The 19,176-nt window shown below is 40.4% G+C and overlaps 1 protein-coding gene across 5 annotated transcripts in view; it reads right to left on the bottom strand.

The window, feature by feature from the left end:
- Positions 1–1,874: 1,874 nt before the first annotated feature.
- Positions 1,875–19,176, bottom strand: part of Stk38l (serine/threonine kinase 38 like) — a 47,309-nt gene continuing 30,007 nt past the window's right edge. For all 5 annotated transcript variants that reach the window (XM_048367222.1, XM_048367213.1, XM_048367248.1 and 2 more), the window contains 8 exons: positions 10,498–10,652; positions 9,573–9,675; positions 9,317–9,378; positions 6,544–6,661; positions 5,897–6,020; positions 4,560–4,655; positions 2,844–2,935; positions 1,875–2,749 (listed from right to left, as the gene is read on the bottom strand). In XM_048367222.1, coding sequence (XP_048223179.1) covers positions 2,622–2,749; positions 2,844–2,935; positions 4,560–4,655; positions 5,897–6,020; positions 6,544–6,661; positions 9,317–9,378; positions 9,573–9,675; positions 10,498–10,652 — 878 coding nt within the window. In that variant the 3' untranslated portion in view covers positions 1,875–2,621. The remainder of the gene's footprint in view (positions 2,750–2,843; positions 2,936–4,559; positions 4,656–5,896; positions 6,021–6,543; positions 6,662–9,316; positions 9,379–9,572; positions 9,676–10,497; positions 10,653–19,176) is intronic.

Consider the following 19,176-nt stretch of genomic DNA (forward strand, 5'->3'; position numbering starts at 1 on the left):
TCACCTGAAACATGGGAAATGGGCAACAGACAAAAGTCACTCTCGGACTGGGGATATGGCCTAGTGGCAAGAGAGCTTGCCTCGTATACATGAGGCCCTGGGTTCGATTCCCCAGCACCACATATACAGAAAATGGCCAGAAGTGGCACTGTGGCTCAAGTGGCAGAGTGCTAGCCTTGAGCAAAAAGGAAGCCAGGGACAGTGCTCAGGCCCTGAGTCCAAGGCCCAGGACTGGCAAAAAAAAAAAAAAAAAAAAGTCACTCTCAAGGGTACTTTGCAAATTATCTGGTTAATTTGCATGGTGAATGAAATTCCTAGTTTCCAAAGAGCAGACACAGCCTTTACTTGATTTTAGATAGGCACTTAGAAATGCTTTAACGAGGAGAATTTCCACTAGATTGTGAATCACTCACTTAAACGCCAGAGTAAAATGAGGTACTACACCAAGCAAAGTCTCCCAAATGACCTTTCCACTGTTGAGAAATTATAACTAGTTTCATGTTCTTTCTGAAAATAAGATGCAATACAACTAATCATGGTTGCAAAGGGGTCATCTTCTATGTACTGAATGTTTAAAATCTCAGAGAATGTCTCTATAGCCATGGACTTCTGTTCATCAAAATCTTTTTAAAAATGACATGAGCTGAAGTTGGAAAATCTCATAAATCATTGCAGATGTTAAGGGTTTTTTTTGTCTTGTTTTAAAATAAAGGCAGCTATAACTAGGAAGATCAGTTAGTTGAGTTCATTTTTTAATAGTTCCTCTCTTAAGTACTGGGCCAAACTAGAAAAGCAAAGATGAACTCTAGGTGAACACAAAAGGGCTCACCAAATCAAAGTACAAAGACAAGTAAGAGGAGAGGAAGACACCAGAATGGCCTTACTGGAACTTGGTGGAGTTATTAGCAGCACATTTATAAAAGCTTTTGTAGATTTGCATAGTGCTTGTATGTAATTCTTTCCCCTTCAGAAAGAGATTCCTACACATGAATCATCACTTAAGGTTTGGAACAGAGGATTTGTAATTTTATCAATAACAGAATAAACATTAGGCCATTCTTTGACAATGTGTTATTTCTCAACTGTAGAGCCAAAACCTTGAATGGTCAATTTACAATTAAAATGTTGAGCAACTAAAGACTATTTGATTCTTGGGTAAATAGAGAATTTGATGGGACATTATCAGTCCAGTCCTCTAATGACAACCCTCTAGCCTGTTCTTCCTTCTTTGGTTCCATGGTACTGACCACAGTGATGGAATGGAGGTAAGTGGGAGAAAATATTTTCATAGTAGGGCCGGCCATTATAAAAATCTTTCCTATTTGAATACAGTGCTCCCGTAGGAGCATCCACTCTGTTTGGATTCTTTGGTACTTTTGGAGTATAAACAAAAACATACAATAATACAAGTTTATCAAAGGAAAAAATTCCATCAGAAGTGCTAAAAGGTTACCAGCTATGATATGTAGCAACTTTTGAGAAAACCAAAGTAAGTAGCTCTTGGTTCTCTCCAAGTCTTTTTACATGATCAGAAGTTTGACATTAAAAAAAAAAATAGCTAAGGGGGGAGGGGACTAGAGAGGGGGGAGATGGGGGAAAATTGAGGGAGGAGGTAACAAGTTGGATAAGTAATTTACTTGCCTTACATGTGAAACTGTAATCCCTCTGTACTTCACTTTAACAATAAGTAAGGAAAAAAAAGTAAAGCTATATTAAAATAGATTTACTTCCACAATAAAATGTATGGATGGAAAAAAATAGATTAATAAATCTATACTAGATTCTACAGAAGGCTTTCATGATTATTTCTGAAATTCAACTTATTGTCAATTCATCTTGTCAAAAAAAAAAAAAAAAGAAAAAAATGTCTCCTGTCACAGGAAAAGCAACTTTACATTTTATATTATACAGGATATTTCCCTATGAGTATACAGACTATGAATATAAATAAAGCTCATCAATATTTCTATATGCAAATTAAATATCTTAGTGGAGTGTTTGAGTGAAGGTGTTACAACTTCCTCTTATTAGAAACATGTCACTCCTGACTATGGAGTTTATGTAGTAACTTGATAATAAATTCTATTTTTAAAGATGTAATTAGTGTATTTCTTTTTAAATGTCTTAAAACCATTATGTCCAAACCAGCAGGGTGAATATTCTATCACTAACTATGGAAGATGGCTTTTACTGATTACCTAGACCCATAACATGTGCAGTAAGCCAGCAAAATCAGCAGGACCACAGTGTTATTATAGGTTAGCCTATCTGGGTTTAAAGGATATATATTTCTCCTGAACTGACTAAAGCTGTTACAGTTCAAATCCACAACATACACAGGCAGAATGGACCTTAATATGCACGTATGTAGTGCAATTAGAAAGGGATGTACATTCCTTATATTCTAGTACCTTAATATAATTAACAAAAATAATAAAATATTTTAAAAAATAGCCAGCTGGCACTGCCAACCTATTCCTGTAGTAGTCCTAGAAACACTTAAACCTGAAGTGTTTCCTCTGTAGTCAGTACGCACCACAGTCTTCAGTGTCATATTTCCAAGCCAGCCTTGTGATGTATCTACCTGAGTTCTCTTGGCTATGGGTGAAGGTAACCTTCATTTACAACTTCCCAGCTTTCATGTATGTGGGGATAGAGCCACGCTGGGTCAACCCTTCAAACCTTTTATAGGTATAATTGAGAAAAACCCAGTCTTTGGATTTGTAGTCAGGTTCTGTGGTATTTGGCACTAGAGAGAAAAAAGGAACCATGAGCAAAAAACTGTCGTTAGTGAAATGTCATCACCTTCAACTTTTGAATGGCAACTTATAAAACTCTCTTACCTGGTTGTAAGATATCAGATTCAGGGAAGTCATCAAAATTTGAAGTGTCATCAATACTTTTGATTTCTATAGGGATTGCTGCTGGCCTTTCCCTATAAAAACAGGGAGTAAACAACCATGATAAAGTGTTTTTGAACTCTTAAGAGTTCAACAAATAATTCTTGAAAATTCTGCATGCTATTTTATGAATCTTAGAAAGGCCAAAGACATTTAGTGTGAACTTGAGCATAAGAAAGTAGATTTCAAACTAGTTGAGTATAATTTTTAATGTTTTGTTTAATTGGAATTTTTATTATATTTTTTGCCAAAATGTTCTCCTGCTATCTATGTATCCATCCATCCTCTATTCTGGCAATAGTAGGGTTTGAACTTAATTGACTAGCAAGTGCTCTACCACTTGAACAATACCTCCAGCCCTTTTTTTTCTTTAGTTACTTTTCAAATAGAGCCCTGATTTTTGCCTAGGACAAACCTGAACCATGATCCTCTTATTTATGTTTCCCATGTAGTTGGGATGATAGAGGAATACCACCATACTTAGCTTGACAGATCATGTTCTTTGTGTTGTTGTTTTTGTGCTGGTCCTGGCTGCTGTCTCTGAGCTTTCTTTCCTGAAGGCTAGCACTTTACCCCTTGAGCCACACCTTCACTTTCAGCTTTCAAAAGAAATGTTTTGGTGGTTAATTGGAGACAAGAAGGTCCTGCCTCCACTGGTTTCAAGCTGCAGCCCTGAGATATCAGCCCCCTAAATAGTGAGGGTGACTGCCATGAGCCACTAGTGCCCACCCTCACTCACTTTGTGCTAGAGCAAAAATGGATCTCCCCTACAATCTTCTCAACTACTACTTCCCAAGTAGTTGAGACTGCAGGCATGAGTCATTGTGCAGTCTATCATGCTATTTTTAAGTGAAAAAAAAAAAGCAAAAAGAAAATAAGAGCTTCTTAAAGAAAAAGATTAGCTAAAAGATTTCATAATTACTGGTGCTTAAAAATATATACATATTCATAATTTCTACCCCTTATTTATACATTAAGTATAACAGTTTAGTTAGCAAGAACCATCCATCCTGGATGTCTGAACTCTGACCCTTCTGATCATCAACTGTCAGTATGAACTTGGGCAGGCAAGTATAATACCAAGGGACTGGGTTGGTTGTCTTCAAACACCTTTCCAACCTTAAAACATGGAACACAGTTGTAAGATATCAATGAAATGTTCTATGTATACTACAATAATCATATACATGCAACAGTTAAAAGAGTGACAACTCTAGCTAGCCTTGAGCACAAAAACTCAGGGACAGTGCACAGGCCCTGAGTTCAAGCCTCAGAACCGGCAGAAGTAAGTAAGTAAGTAAATAAATAAAGTTGTAGGTTCACTAAAAAAAGTTAGGATTCTAAGATCTGGGAATCCTAGTTCAAAGTCAGCCTAGGTAGAAAGTCTGTGAGACTTATTTCCAATGAACCAGCAAAATGCTGGAAGTAGAGGTGTGACTCAAGTGTTTTAGCCTTGAGTGAAAAAGCTAGTAAGAATCTGAGACCCTGAGTTCAAGTCCCTCCACCACACACACACATACACACACACCACTACTACTACCAACAAAAACCTGACTTAGTAACATTATAGTAACATTTTTTGCATTATATAAAACAGAACTAGAGGTAAATTACCCATTAAATCTAGAAACGATTCTGATTCAAAACCTAGAAACATACCTGATGTGCCCCCAGTCTACACCTTCAAAAAAAGGATGAGCTTTTATTTCTTCTACTCCGTTGTTCCCAATTCTATTTTCAGAATCAATACAAAATCTAAAGAAAGTAATATATAAATTATATTTAAAGTATTCAAGTTGCATTGTTTTGTATGTTTTTTAAAGCATTATTTTCTGTTTACTGAAGTTTTAACTGTGTTTATTGTGGAAAATGGCACTATTCAGGAATATGATTCTAAATATTTTGAAGCTATTTTTTCTGATTGCCTATAATAATATTCAAGATACTATATTGATAAAAGGCTAAGTACTTTAAGGCTACTTTTTCCACTTAAAGGAACTCCAAAGTCAAATATTCTAAACAAATTAAATTTTTTTCATTTTTCTTTTTTTCTGGTGTGTGTGTGTTTGTGCATGTGTGTGTGCATGAGTGGGTATGCATGCATGTACACATGAACAGTGGTACTGGGATTGGACTCAGGGCCTGGGCACTGGCCTTTTGGCTCAAGGGTGGCATTATACCACTTGAGTCATAGTTTCATTTCTAGCTTTTTTCTGGTTCCCACTCAGGCTGGTTTATAACTGTAATCCTCAGATCTCAGTCTCCCCTCAAGTAGTTAGGATTACAGGCATGAGCCCACACATGGAAAATTGTTAACAGTAGAATGGATGTATCAAAGGTCATATTCTGTTTTGAAGATTTTATATAATATCTACCAACCACCTAATCTCACAGGTTGCCTCAATATAAATTCTTTGCAGCCACACAAAACAGTACCAAATACTTCCTCTTGGCTGATGAAAAGAATGGAAATTTTGCTTAGATGTCATACACAGAACTTTAATTTTCCCTTTTCTTTTCAACAGCATTGGGTCATTACATTTTTGTTTTTATTTTTTGTCAGTCATGGGGCTTGAACTCATGGCCTGGGTACTATGCCTGAGCTTTTTGCTCAAGACTAGCACTCTACCACTTTGAGCCATAGTGCCACTTCCAGTTTTCTGGTGTTTAACTGGAGATAAAAGAGTCTGGTGGACTTTCCAGCCCAGGCTGGCTTCAAACTTCAATTCTCAAATCTCAGCCTCCTGAGTAGCTAGGATCACATGTGTGGGCCACCAGCACCTGGCTGTGACCTTTTGCTTTTAAGAAATATCAGTATTTGCAACAATGTTAGAACCTTTCTCTCTTTTTTTGTTTCAATTCTATAAATTAGCTCCTTTTTCTCTTCTCACATTTTTCCTGTGAACTTCCTTTTAGGAAGCTAGCCCTCTACAAAAATGAAAGAGATTATTTGAGTGGTGAAGTTTTAGGACTTCTCCAAGAGCTTAATACCTAACCTGAGAATTAAATCCTTGGCTTTTTCAGAGATAGGCACTTCCGGAGGAAATACTAGTGTTTCTTTCCAGTTCATCACTTTTCTGTATGTTTCTTGAGGTGTTTCAGAACAGAAAGGTGGATAGCCTACATAGTAAGAAAAACAAAGACTCTATCAACTAAATACCACAACAAAACAACCCCAAATACTCTGTATGATAACAATAAAGTAATGCCAACACTTATAGTTTATATTATAGTGATATTATATCAATAATGGATTTAGGATATCCATTCTCTCAATTCACCTGAAGAGCCAAGGAGATTTTTTTTTTTTTTTTTTTTTGTGCTGGTACTGAGGCTTGAAGCCCTTAGCTCATGCTTAGTTTTTTCACTCAAGGCCAGAACTCTACCACTTGAGCTACACCTCCACATCCAGCTTTTTGCTGGCTAGTTGGAAATAACATCTCACCATTTGTCTAGGATTACAGGTGTGAGCACTAGGAACGTGGCTTCTTGCAACAGGATCTGGTATTTATTATCATGTACTTAAAACTGAGAAGGTGGAAGTGAGTTTTAAATAGTTCAGCAACTTTTGCCCTTATCTGTAAGTTCAAACAACATTCACGGAAATGTGCATACTTTTTATATCAATGAAGAACAGGCCTACCTATGAGCATTTCATACATGATGACCCCCAGGGACCACCAGTCACACAGTTTGTTATAGCCAGTCTGCATGAACACCTCTGGAGCAATGTAATCTGGTGTTCCAACTGTGGAGTAAGCCTGCAAAGGAACAGCTTGTTAAACCAACCCTCTACGTGCGCAAGTATGCAAATGGGTGCCAGTACCGGAGCTTGAACTCAAGGCCTAGGCACTGATCCTTAGCTTGTCTTCTTCAATGCTGACATTCTATTACTTGAGCCACACTCCCTACTTTTGGCTTTTTACTAGTTAATTGGAGGTAAGTCTCTCATGGACATTCTTGTCTGGCTGGCTTCAAATCATGACCCTCAGATCTCAACTTCCTACTATAGGCATAAGCCATGGGTTCTTGGCCTCAAACAAACCATTACAATAAAATTTTTAAAAAAAACATAGCACTCCATAAGGAAGTATATCCCCCCTCCCCTTGCCCCCTGGTGTCCTGGGGAATGAACTCAGGGTGCTGTCCCTGAGCCTCTTTGTGCTCAAGGCTAGCACTCTACTACTTGAGCCACAGCACCACTTCCAAGGAAGTAAATTTTTTGACTAATAATTATTTTCCACATTTATCAAGTATAAGGTTTAGGGATGGTACTGAGTAAGACAATATGCTATAGAAATGTGATTTCTGCCCTTTTAGAAGCTCAAGTAAGCTGGGCGCTGGTAGTTCATGCCTGTAATTCCACTCAGGTAGACTCGTGATCTATCACTTGGGCCATACCTTTACTTCTGGCTTTTTTTGGTGGTTAACTGGAGATATGAGTCTCATAGACTTTTCTCTCCGTGCTGGCTTTGAACCATAGGACGCAGATCTCAGCTTCCTGAGCAGCTAGGATTTACAGGCTGGTGACTAGTCCACCCGCCCCCAACTTTTTTAAAAATTCTTAATTCCCATAAAATCCTATAAAAATTGTATCTTTAAGACAGTTGTTTTCAATGAGGGGTCCTGCTGTTTGAAAATGTGTGACAGCATATTCATCTCTATAACCTGGGGAAAGACATAACTATAGTTAGTGGGCAGAGAAAAGTTCCTGCTCCAAATACCAATACATTACCCTCTACTCCCTTGGGAAACATCGGTATGAGCACTTACCATCTGTTAACAATCTGTTATCTGTGAATTCTTCTGTCTTATTTTTAAATTTTTATTTTTATTGTCAAGGTGATGTACAGAGGGATTAGTTACATACTAAGGTAGTGAGTACATTTCTTGTCAAACCTGTTACCTCTTCCCTTATTTTTCTCCCACCTTCCTTCCTCCCCACCCCCCCTTTTCTGTTTTATTTTTGTTTTGTTTTATAGACAGGGTTTCAACTATAAAGCCTCTGCAATCTCCTGAATGCTGGGATTACAGGTATGTGCCAATATGTCAGCCTCCACCATACCATATATCTTAAGTCATATTCCCTTTTTCCCCCCATTATAAGTAGGGAATACAGCAATTCCTTTTTCAACTATAAAATATGATATAAAAATGATACATTTAAAAGGGAAATAATGTTTTTTCACCTTACTGCAGAACTTGATGTTTAAACACACACACATACACACACACTGAACTGAACAGGAAGGTTGTGAGGCTGAGGCAGCCCAAGCTGTGTTACATTTGAACAAACAAGCCAAGACCCTGAAAGGATTTTCTAGCATAGTTCATAATTACTTGGGTTAGTGAGAGAATGAGCTCAATGTTCCAGAGGTCATCTGTATGATTTTAAAGGGTGTCAGAGTATTACTTGGATTAGTAGCCCTTTCATCATTTGGTTGAACAAATATTTATAGAGTACCTATATGTCAGGCATTGAATAAAGAAACTAGGAAAACAAAGTAAAAAGCACATTCCTGGTTAACATTGTCCAAAAAGAGATATACTCACTACCTGAGTATATATCCCTACACCCCTCTGTACATCATCTTTACAGTAACAATAAAAATGCATTTTCCCCATTTTTAAAGGCCCATTACTAATTTTAAGAATATCATAGTCTGCCAATAGCTATGCCCTTATAAACACATAAGATGATGCTAAGTGAAATGAATTCAACGTTATGGAAACAAGTGTTATATCATTGTTGTAATTATTTTCAACATGCCATGTGAAACTGTACCTTTTTTTTTCTTCTCTTGTATTCCCTTCCTGTGGTTGGACCCCCGCTATCACTGTATCTCATCTGAGTATCCTGGATACTGTATATACGTGTTATTAGAACTAGGGAAGGGAAAGGAAATATGAAACTCGAGAGAAAAAGGATGAAAAGACAAATGATACCAAAAGCAATACTTACAAAACCATTTGGTGTAAACCAACTGTACAACCCATGGGGGGGGGGGGAGAATGGGGAGGGGGGAGGCAGGGGGAAAATGAGGGAAGAGGTAGTAACAAGCTGAACAAGAAATGTACTCACTGCCTTACATATGAAACTGTAACCCCTCTGTACTTCACTTTGACAATAAAGGGGGAAAAAAAGAATCATCATAGTCTGGCTAGGTGCTGGTGGCTCATGACTGTAAGCCTACCTACTCAAGAGGCTGAGATATAAGGATCAAGGTTGAAAGCCAGCTCTGGCAGAGAAAGCTGAAACACTCTTATCTCTAACCAGCAAAAAGGTGGAAGTGCAGGTGTGGCTCAAGTGGTAGAGCACCATCTTTGAAGAGAAAAGCTAAGGGACAGTGCTGAAGCCCTGAGTTCAATCCACAATAGGAGCACAAACATTCATATACAAAATGTGGTTGACTCACCAACTGTCTCCTGTTCTTCTTCCATGTTTCTGCTTTCCTCTTGGAGTTCATGTTCTGGAATGCTAATTCCAACAGGACAAAATTGTCATCATCAGGAGAAAACTCTCACCCAACCCCAAATCACACAGACATACACACATTCTAACACATGGATCAATTTAGGGAGCGGAGAGAGGAAGAATCTTCTGTTCTTAACAATAGTGAATTAAAGCAGCTATATTTTAATCAGGAGAAAAAAGTAACAAAACAAACTTACAGAAGTCACTTGGTGGGTTGTGTGTGAGATTTCTGTAGAATTCAGTCCTGTGAGCTTTCTTTAACCCCGTGCATAAACCAAAATCAGATAATTTTACATGTCCCTACAAACAGAAAGTCCCAGCAACACCAGATTATATATTAACATTGAAAACAGCAACTAAAAACAAAAAAAATATCTTATTAGAAACCCTTCTTTTTAAGTGTAATGGCTGTAAAACTCTTAGCTCAGAACTCATACTGGCTGGACCCTCATGGCCAAGGCCTAAGTTACTCAGGAGGATAAGATCCGAGGACCCTGGTTTGAAGCCAATCAGCGAGACTATCAGTGAGAAGTGGAAATAGGCTCAAGTGGTACAGCACCAGCATTGATTAGAAAGATAAGGGACAGGGCCCAGGTCCTGAGTTCAAGCCCCAGTATAAAAAAAGAATTCATCATGGTAAAAATGTAACATTACAAATATCTCAGGACAATGATTTCAATGATTTTATTTTGTTTTTTGTTTTTGTTTGTTTGTTGGCCAGTCCTGGGGTTTGGACTTAGAGCCTGAGCACTGTCCCTGGCTTCTTTTTGCTAAAGGATAGCACTCTACCACTTGAGCCACAGCGCCCCTTCTGGCTTTTTTCTATATATGTGGTACTGAGGAATCGAACCCAGGGCTTCATGTATATGAGGCAAGCACTCTACCACTAGGCCATATTCCCAGCCCAGGACAATGATTTTAAAAGGTAGAAACAGACAAAATAGGTGTCATATCCCCATGATATCTTTCTACTCCAATCCTATCTTCTTGTACCATTCTACAAAACAATGTAGTTTACCAATGATCTGAAATTGCAGGTGACCATTTCCAACCACACTACCAGCTCTATTATTCTGTAGGGCAATAAGCAGAGCCTAATAAACCTCTAGTTGAGTCACGTGCCTTGGCATCCAATAAAAGGTTGTCTGGCTTAATGTCCCGGTGAATAAAACCCAACTGGTGGATTGCATCTATTGCTAGAACAGTCTCTGAAATGTAGAACTGTGTTTCTTCTTCTGACAAGGTATCCTTCTTCATTAACAATGTCATCATGTCACCTAAATAAAGGAAGGTACCAGGTTAACTGAAAAGGCCTTGAAGGGAAAAACTGCTACAAAAGCTTGTGTGTGAGTGCGCATGAGCATTTGTGTACATGCACCGGTACTAGGGCTTGAACTCAGGACTTGGGTCCTGTCCCCTTAGTTTTTTCACTCAAAATTGGGGCTCTACCATTTGAGCTATAGCTCCACTTCTAGTTTTATGCTGGTTTATTGGAGCTAAAAGTTTCACATTTTCCTACCTGAGCTGGTGTTGAACTATGATCCTGAGATCTCAGATCACAGGAGTGAGCCACCAGTCCTTGACCTGCTTCTTTGTATGTTTGACTTGGTACTTCATGGTCTGTGTCACACCTATAACCTATAACCTATAACAGTGTGAGGTATCACTGCATAACATGTAATGGCTCTGAGATAGAGTATCAGATCAAATTAGAGCAGATCTAATAATCTACCACTCAACCTTCAGAATAAGTTGATAAGGATGATATGCCAAATTGTGCAAAAGAATCAGAATATCCAGATACATCCCTTTAGAAGTTTCAAAACAGCCTGATATGGGCACTGGTGGCTCAGGCCTGTAATCCTAGTTATTCAGGTGGTTGAGATATTAAGATCAAGACTCAAAGCCACCCTAGGAAGACAAATCCAAGAGATACTTTTATCTCCAATTATCCAGCAAAACACCAAAACAGAGGTATGGCTCAAGTGGTAGAATGCCAGCCTTGAACAAAAGCCAAACAAGACCCCAATGAAGTGAGTTCAAGTCCCAGTTCTGGCATACAGAAACAAACAGCTGAGCTCATTAATCCAAATAAAATAGGACTCCAACCCACTAAAAAGTCATTTCTAGACATTCTTTTATTTTTAAGTATTTTTTCTTTAAAAAGGGAAAATAGTTTTAACTACTATAAACATTTGTACTTCTAACACAAAACTGACAACTGACAGCATTTTTTAATATACGCTTTAAGTCTTAAAACATATAATATGTAAGTCAAATAACTCATGTCTGTAATCCCAGTTATTCAGGGAGCCAAGATCTGAAGACTGAAGTTTGAAGTCAGCCCAAGCAAAAAAAATAAAAAAGCCATAAGACTCTCATCTCCAACTAACTAGCAAAAAGTTCGAAATGGAGCTGTGACTTAGTGGTAGAATGACAGCCTTTTTTTTTTTTTTTTTTGGCCAGTCCTGGTCCTTGGACTCAGGGCCTGAGCACTGTCCCTGGCTTCTTCCCGCTCAAGGCTAGCACTCTGCCACCTGAGCCACAGCGCCCCTTCTGGCCGTTTTCCATATATGTGGTGCTGGGGAATTGAACCGAGAGCTTCATGTGTAGGAGGCAAGCACTCTTGCCACTAGGCCATATTCCCAGCCCCAGAATGACAGCCTTGAGCAAAAAAATCTAAGAACAGTGCCTAGGCCCTAAGTGGGCATACAAAATATTATTATTAGAAGTATTCTTTTTCCTCCATTCCCATTTTATTTCCACTCCCTGTATAAGCAGAGCAATGATGGATGGATTTCGTTTGGTGTGTATCCCTTAGCTTGGTCTTTTTCTTTCTTTCTTTCTTTCTTTTTTTTTCTTTCTTTTTTTTTCTTTTGTGCTGGTCCTGGGGCTTGAACTCATGGCCTGGACTTTGGCACGTCCCTGAGCTTTTTTGCTAAAGGTGAACACTCTATCTCTTGAGCTACAGCTCCACTTTGGGCCTTTTTTTTTTTTTTTTTGTAGTTTATTGGAGATAAGAGTCTCACATACTTTACAGCCCAGACTAGCTTGGAGCTGCAATCCTCAAATCTTAGCCTCCTGAATAGCTAGGATTACTGGTGTGAGTCACTAGCAACCAACTCTTCTAGGTTACTTTTAAATTTTGTTTTCATATACACACATAGAAATCTATAAATTTATACCCTTTTATGTGTTTTTTAAAATTGTATAAATGGAGAGGGACAGGAATAAAAGCTTTCTTTTTTAAAGTCTCAATGAGTAAGACTATGGAGGAACACTAAGAACCACAACACAGAAAAAGGACAGCTGAACATGTGGTGAAACAGAAAGGCAACAGAGGAAATTAAACAATTTGTATTTCTGCTTGGATGGAGTTAGAAGAAAGCAAGGCCTGCACAACAAGGTAACTCAGGCGACCTTGAATTGGCAAAGTTAGGAAATCCAAACCACCAGAAAATTTTAAACCCTACTTCAGGAATTTCATGGACCAGTGACTTCTCCAGAAGACAGGTGAGCCTTAGATAAGAAATCCCATTGTTCTCCATATCTCAGAGAGTAGCAGGGAGGTGCCATATGGAGAGAAAGGGTCTTGTTTGAGACTAACATATTTGGAGATGTTGAACACTCAGGAAAGGGTGGCTCACACCTGTAATCCTAAGAAGCTGAGACCTGAGGAGGCTTGAGCCTACCGCAGGAAAGAAAGTCTGTGAGACTCTTATTTCCAATTAACCAGCAAAAAGAACAGGAAGTGGAGATTGGCTCAAGTGGTAGAGCATCAGCTTTGATGGAAAAAGTCAAGCAAGACCCTGGCCCGAACAGAGCCAGGCTGGGAAAGGGGACCAGCAAACCAACTGCTGAAAAGTTACGCCAGGAGCACAGAGTCCAGACGGCAGGAGCTCCATGGACCTCAGAACTGAGTGCAGACTGACAGAGACACCATACCGGAGCTGCGGGACCGAATGGCCGGGATCGGATCTAGGCAGCAGGGGAACCAGGCAGCGCAGACAGGGAGAGCCGGGGACACCACCACCAAACGACCGATCGCCGAACCCCAGCACCATAGTCCCGAGGAGCCCGCGGCGGCGCGGGACGCTCACACAACCCGGGACCAGTAAGTTCCCTATTACTTGCCCCCCCCCCCCGCCATGGGAGACCAGCTCTAGCAGAGACCCAAGGCCTGCAAGGGGGCTAGAACTCCCTCCCTCCCCCTCTCTACCTCAAGGGAACAAAGAAGCCAGCCACAAGTCAGGCGGCAAGGGGCCCCTGCAGTCTCTGGGAGGACACAGGAGCCAGCAGAGGCGGAGCAGCGCTGAAGCAGCAGAGGAGCCTGAGCGGGCCCCACTGGCCCCGCCCCCTCCCCAACAGGGGCCCGGAGACCGGTGGTACTTTTGAACAGCACTCACAGACTCACTGAGCCCGAACACACGCCCCCCCCTCGAAGCTGAGGCACAGTCTGTGGGTACTAACCTGCGCCTGGACACTTGGCCCAGCTGGGGCTCGCGCATACCACCCCCCACCAGCGGACTCTCGAGAGGGCACAAGCATCCCCCCAGGCAGCTCGGAGCAGCAAGCTTCCGGAGGAAGCACTGGAGTGCACACGTACGCGCCTCTCCGAGGGCCAGCGTGGGCCAGCGTGCTAGCCCTCCAGCAAGAGGATCTCCTGCCCAAACCTCTGCAGGAGTTTCGCACAGGTGGGCGGGGCCCCGAGCAGTGGCGCCTGCTCTGGTGGGCCCACTTCACACAGGTGGGCAGGGCCCCCCGGCGGAAGCGCCTGCTCTGGTGGGCGCACTCTGCACAGGCGGGCAGGACCCCCCAGCGGCAACGCCCGCCCTGCTAGACGCATCTCTGCACAGGTGGGTGGGCCGCCCCTCAACAACACCGGCCCTGGAGCAACAGCCAAACTCAAACCCAGAGCCAGGACACAAACTAGTCTCCCACTGATGGACCAGCTTGAACCAGCACAAAGCCAAACCTGGGAAGCCACCCACAAATCTCCAGATGCGCAAATCACAAAGAAATATAACGAGTTTCGTCAACGGGCAAGCCAACTTGCCAGCTCCAAAAAGCAGCACGACTGAAGAGGAGATGGAGAATAAAAAAACAACTGAGGCTTTGTTAGCAGAAATGATGGAAAGCATCAGAAACAAAATCAGAAAACAATTCCAGGAGTTCAGAGTAGAAGTCTCGAAGGACATGCAGGAAGCCAAGAAAGAAATGGAAGCAAAAATGGATACAATGCAAACCTCCTTTAAAGAAGACCTTAACATCCTGAGAAGTGAAATGCATGAAAAAATAGATTTAAAATACAACTCTTTAAAGGAAGAAATTTCCATGATCAGAGGTGATCTGGCAACTATAAATAGCTCTCTGACATCCATAAACTCCACAAGTGAATCCACAGCACAAAGAATTGACCATATGGAAGCCAGAATCTCTCTCTTGGATGATGATGCAGCCGATAAGAACCAGAAAATTACCACACTCCAAGAAACGGTAAAGCTCCAGGGCAGAATAATCCAGGAGCTAGTGGACAAAGACAAGAGATATAATCTGCACATAATTGGAATAGAAGGAGCCGAACACCAGAGCAGAGGGCTTCAAAATATTCTTAATAAAGTGATTGCAGAAAACTTCCCCAATCTCACAAGGGACCCCATCCAGGTAACCGAAGCCTATAGGACACCTGGCAGACCAGACCCCAGAAAAGCCACCCCAAGGCACATAATATTCAAGACTTCAGATCTCAAGAATAAAGAGCAAATTTTGAATGTAGCCAAAGGGAAGAAAGAAATTTACTACCATGGGAAGAGGATCCAAATAACAGCAGACCTCTCCACACAAACCTACCACACGTAAAGAGAGTGGAAGAACACCATTCAATTACTACAGGCCAACAACTGCCAACCTAGATTAAAATATCCAGCGAAGTTGGAGTTCACATTCGAGGGGAAAACCAGATCTTTCCATAGCAAAGAGGATCTAAAGGAGTATGTGAATAAAAAGCCAGCCCTACAGCGAATTCTAAGAGGGGAATCCCACCCAACAGAAACTGTACAGGACACACAGACAGAAACAGAAAGAAACTACAATAGCCAGAGCCCAACAGAAAGAGCAGCCCACTAAAGACAAGAAAAAAAAAGAGGAAAAACAGCCCAACAAGATAATAGAAGGAAAAAATCACTCTTATCCTTGATATCCTTGATCTCTTTGAATATAAACGGTTTAAACTCTCCGATAAAAAGGAGCAGACTGGCAGAATGGAACCGCAAACAAAAAGTTGCCATCTGTTGTCTGCAAGAGACCCACCTTACAGCAAGGGATAAAAACAGGCTTTGAATGAAAGGATGGAGCAAGATCTTCCAAGCAAACACACCTACCAAAATGGCAGGAGTAGCCATCCTGATCTCAGACAAGCTGGACTTCTCATTAAAAGCAACTCAAAAAGACAAAGAAGGCACTATATTTTAATACAAGGAAAAATCCAGAATCAAGACATCACGGTGATAAATGTATACTCACGGAACAAAAGAGGCCCTACATATGTCAAGCAAATTCTCACAGAACTACAGAACAAGATAGACCCAAACACAATCATAGTGGGTGACCTTAATACCCCACTCTCTCCAAGAGACAGATCCAACACCCAGAGGATTAGCAAGGGAGCTGAGGACCTAAGTAACACCATATCCCAAATGGATATGACAGATCTATACAGAATCTTCCACCCTACAGAGACCCAACACACCTTTTTCTCAGCAGCACATGGTTCATACTCCAAATTAGACCATGTCATAGCCCACACAAAAAACCTCAGCAAATACAAAAGTATTGACGTCATCCCATGTATTATATCTGACCACACTGGAATAAAGGTAACCCTCAATAACAACGGTTACCACAGAGGCTATACACATTCTTGGAGGCTAAACCCCACACTGTTATCCAACACTTGGGCCACAGACCAAATTAAAGAAGAAATTAACGAATTCATAAGCCACAATGACAATGAAAATACAACACAAAGAAATCTATGGGACACAGCTAAGGCAGTACTGAGGGCAAGATCATCGCCCTCAGCACTCACATTAAAAGAATGGAAATAGCAGGTGCAGGTGAATAACCTCACGATGAAACTGAAACAACTGGAGAAACAAGAAATGATCGAACCTAAAATGACTAGGAGGAGAGAGATCACAAAGATTAAAGAAGAGATAAATCTGATTGAAAATAGAAAGACCATTCAACAAATAAATAAGACTAAAAGCTGGTTCTTTGGGAAAATAAATAAAATTGACAGACTCCTCGCAAGACTTACAAAAAAAAAGAAGAGACTCATATACGTAAAATCAGGGAATCCACCGGAAAAATAACAACAAATACACATGATATTCAAACAATCATAAGGAAGTATATCCAGAACCTCTACTCACTAAAAAACAATAATTTTACAGAAATGGATCAATTCTTAAAGAAGTATAAACTGCCCAAACTGAACCAAGAAGAAATAAATCAACTAAATAAACCAATAACTTACAACGAGATACAGGGGGTAATCCAGAACCTCCCAACAAAGAAAAGCCCAGGCCCAGATGGATTCACCAACGAATTCTATAAAACCTTTAGTGAGGAGCTAATACCAATACTCCTCAAACTCTTCCGCAAAATAGAAAGAGGGAGAAATCCCAAACTCATTTTATGAAGCTAATATCATACTCATTCCCAAAGACCCAACAAAAAAAGAGAACTATAGACCAATATCACTAATGAACACAGACGCAAAACTCCTCAATAAAATATTAGCTAACAGGATCCAGAAACTGATCAAGAAAATTATACATCATGACCAAGTAGGCTTCATCCCACAGTCACAAGAATGGTTCAACATCCGTAAATCAATCAATGTAATTCACCACATCAACAGAACTAAAATGAAGAATCATATTGTTATCTCAGGCGATGCCCAAAAAGCCTTTGACAAAATACAACATCCATACTTATTAAAAGCTCTGGAGAGAACAGGAATAGATGGAACATTCCTCAAAACCCATATACAAAAGCCCAACTGCTAACATAGTATTAAATGGAAAGAAACTAAAATCATTCCCCCTAAACTCAGGAACAAGACAAAGATGTCCACTCTCCCCACTTCTTTTCAACATAGTGCTGGAATCCCTAGCCATAGCAATAAGGCAAGAGGAGGACATCAAAGGGATCCACATCGGCAAGGAAGAAATCAAGCTATCCCTATTCACAGATGACATGATCTTATATCTGAAAGACCCAAAAAACTCAGTCCCCAAACTCCTACACCTAATAAACCATTTTGGCAAAGTAGCAGGATACAAAATCAATCCACAAAAGTTAGAAACTTTTCTGTACACCAGCAATGTACAAGCAGAAAAGGAAATTATGGAAACAATTCCATTTACAGTAGCCAAAAAAAGAATAAAGTACCTAGGGATCAACTTAACCAAGGACGTGACGGACCTATTTAATGAGAACTATAAAAATCTAATAAGGGAAATCAAAGAAGACACAAGGAGTTGGAAAGACCTCCCATGCTCATGGGTAGGCAGAATCAATATAGTGAAAATGGCCATACTGCCCAAATTGTTATACAAATTCAATGCAATCCCTATCAAAATCCCAGTCACATTCTTCACTGAACTAGAGAAAGCAATCCATAAATTCATATGGAACAGCAAAAGACCTAGAATAGCCAAAGCAATTCTAGGCAAAAAAAGCAGTGCAGGAAGTATCACAATACCAGACTTCAAGCTCTACTATAGGGCCATCCTAACAAAAACAGCATGGTATTGGTATAAAAAGAGATCGGAAGACCAATGGATTAGAATTGAAGACTCAGAAATAAAACGGCACTCTTACAGCCAACTGATATTCGACAAAGGAGCTAAAGACATACAATGGAATAAACATAGCCTCTTCAACTACTGGTGCTGGGAGAACTGGGCAGCCATATGCAGAAAACTCAAAGTAGAACCAAGCCTATCACCATGCACCAAGATCAACTCAAAATGGATCAAGGACCTCAATATCAGACCTGAATCCTTGAAACTACTGAAGGACAGAGTAGGAAAGACGCTAGAACTTATAGGCACAGGAAGGAACTTCCTGAATAAAGTCCCAGGGGCACAATAAATAGGGGAGAGACTCGACAAATGGGACTACTACAAATTAAAAAGTTTCTGCACAGCTAAGGACATAGCCACCAAAATAGAAAGACAGACAACCATATGGGAAAGGATCTTTACCAGCACAGCAACAGACAAAGGCCTAATATCTGTCATCTACAGAGAACTCAAAAAACTAAGCCCCTCCAAGCCCAATAAACCTATTAGGAAATGGGCAAAGGAGCTAAAGAGAGACTTCACAAGAGAAGAGATAAAAATGGCAAAGAAACATATGAGGAAATGTTCAACATCCCTGGCCGTAAAGGAAATGCAAATAAAAACAACCCTGAGATACCACCTCACTCCAGTTAGAATGGCCTATAGTCTGAACTCAGGCCAACAACAAATGCTGGAGGGGGTGCAGGGAAAGAGGAACCCTTCTCCATTGTTGGTGGGAGTGCAAATTAGTACAACCACTTTGGATAACACTATGGAGTTTTCTCAAAAAGCTCAATATAGACCTACCCTATGACCCAGCCATACCACTCCTAGGCATCTATCCTAAACAGCAAGTCCCAAGATTTCAAAAAGACATTTGTACTTCCATGTTTATCGTGGCACAATTCACAATAGCCAAAATATGGAAACAACCCAGATGCCCCTCCAC

This window comes from Perognathus longimembris, chromosome 1, assembly GCF_023159225.1.
Source record: "Perognathus longimembris pacificus isolate PPM17 chromosome 1, ASM2315922v1, whole genome shotgun sequence".
NCBI lineage: Eukaryota > Metazoa > Chordata > Mammalia > Rodentia > Heteromyidae > Perognathus > Perognathus longimembris.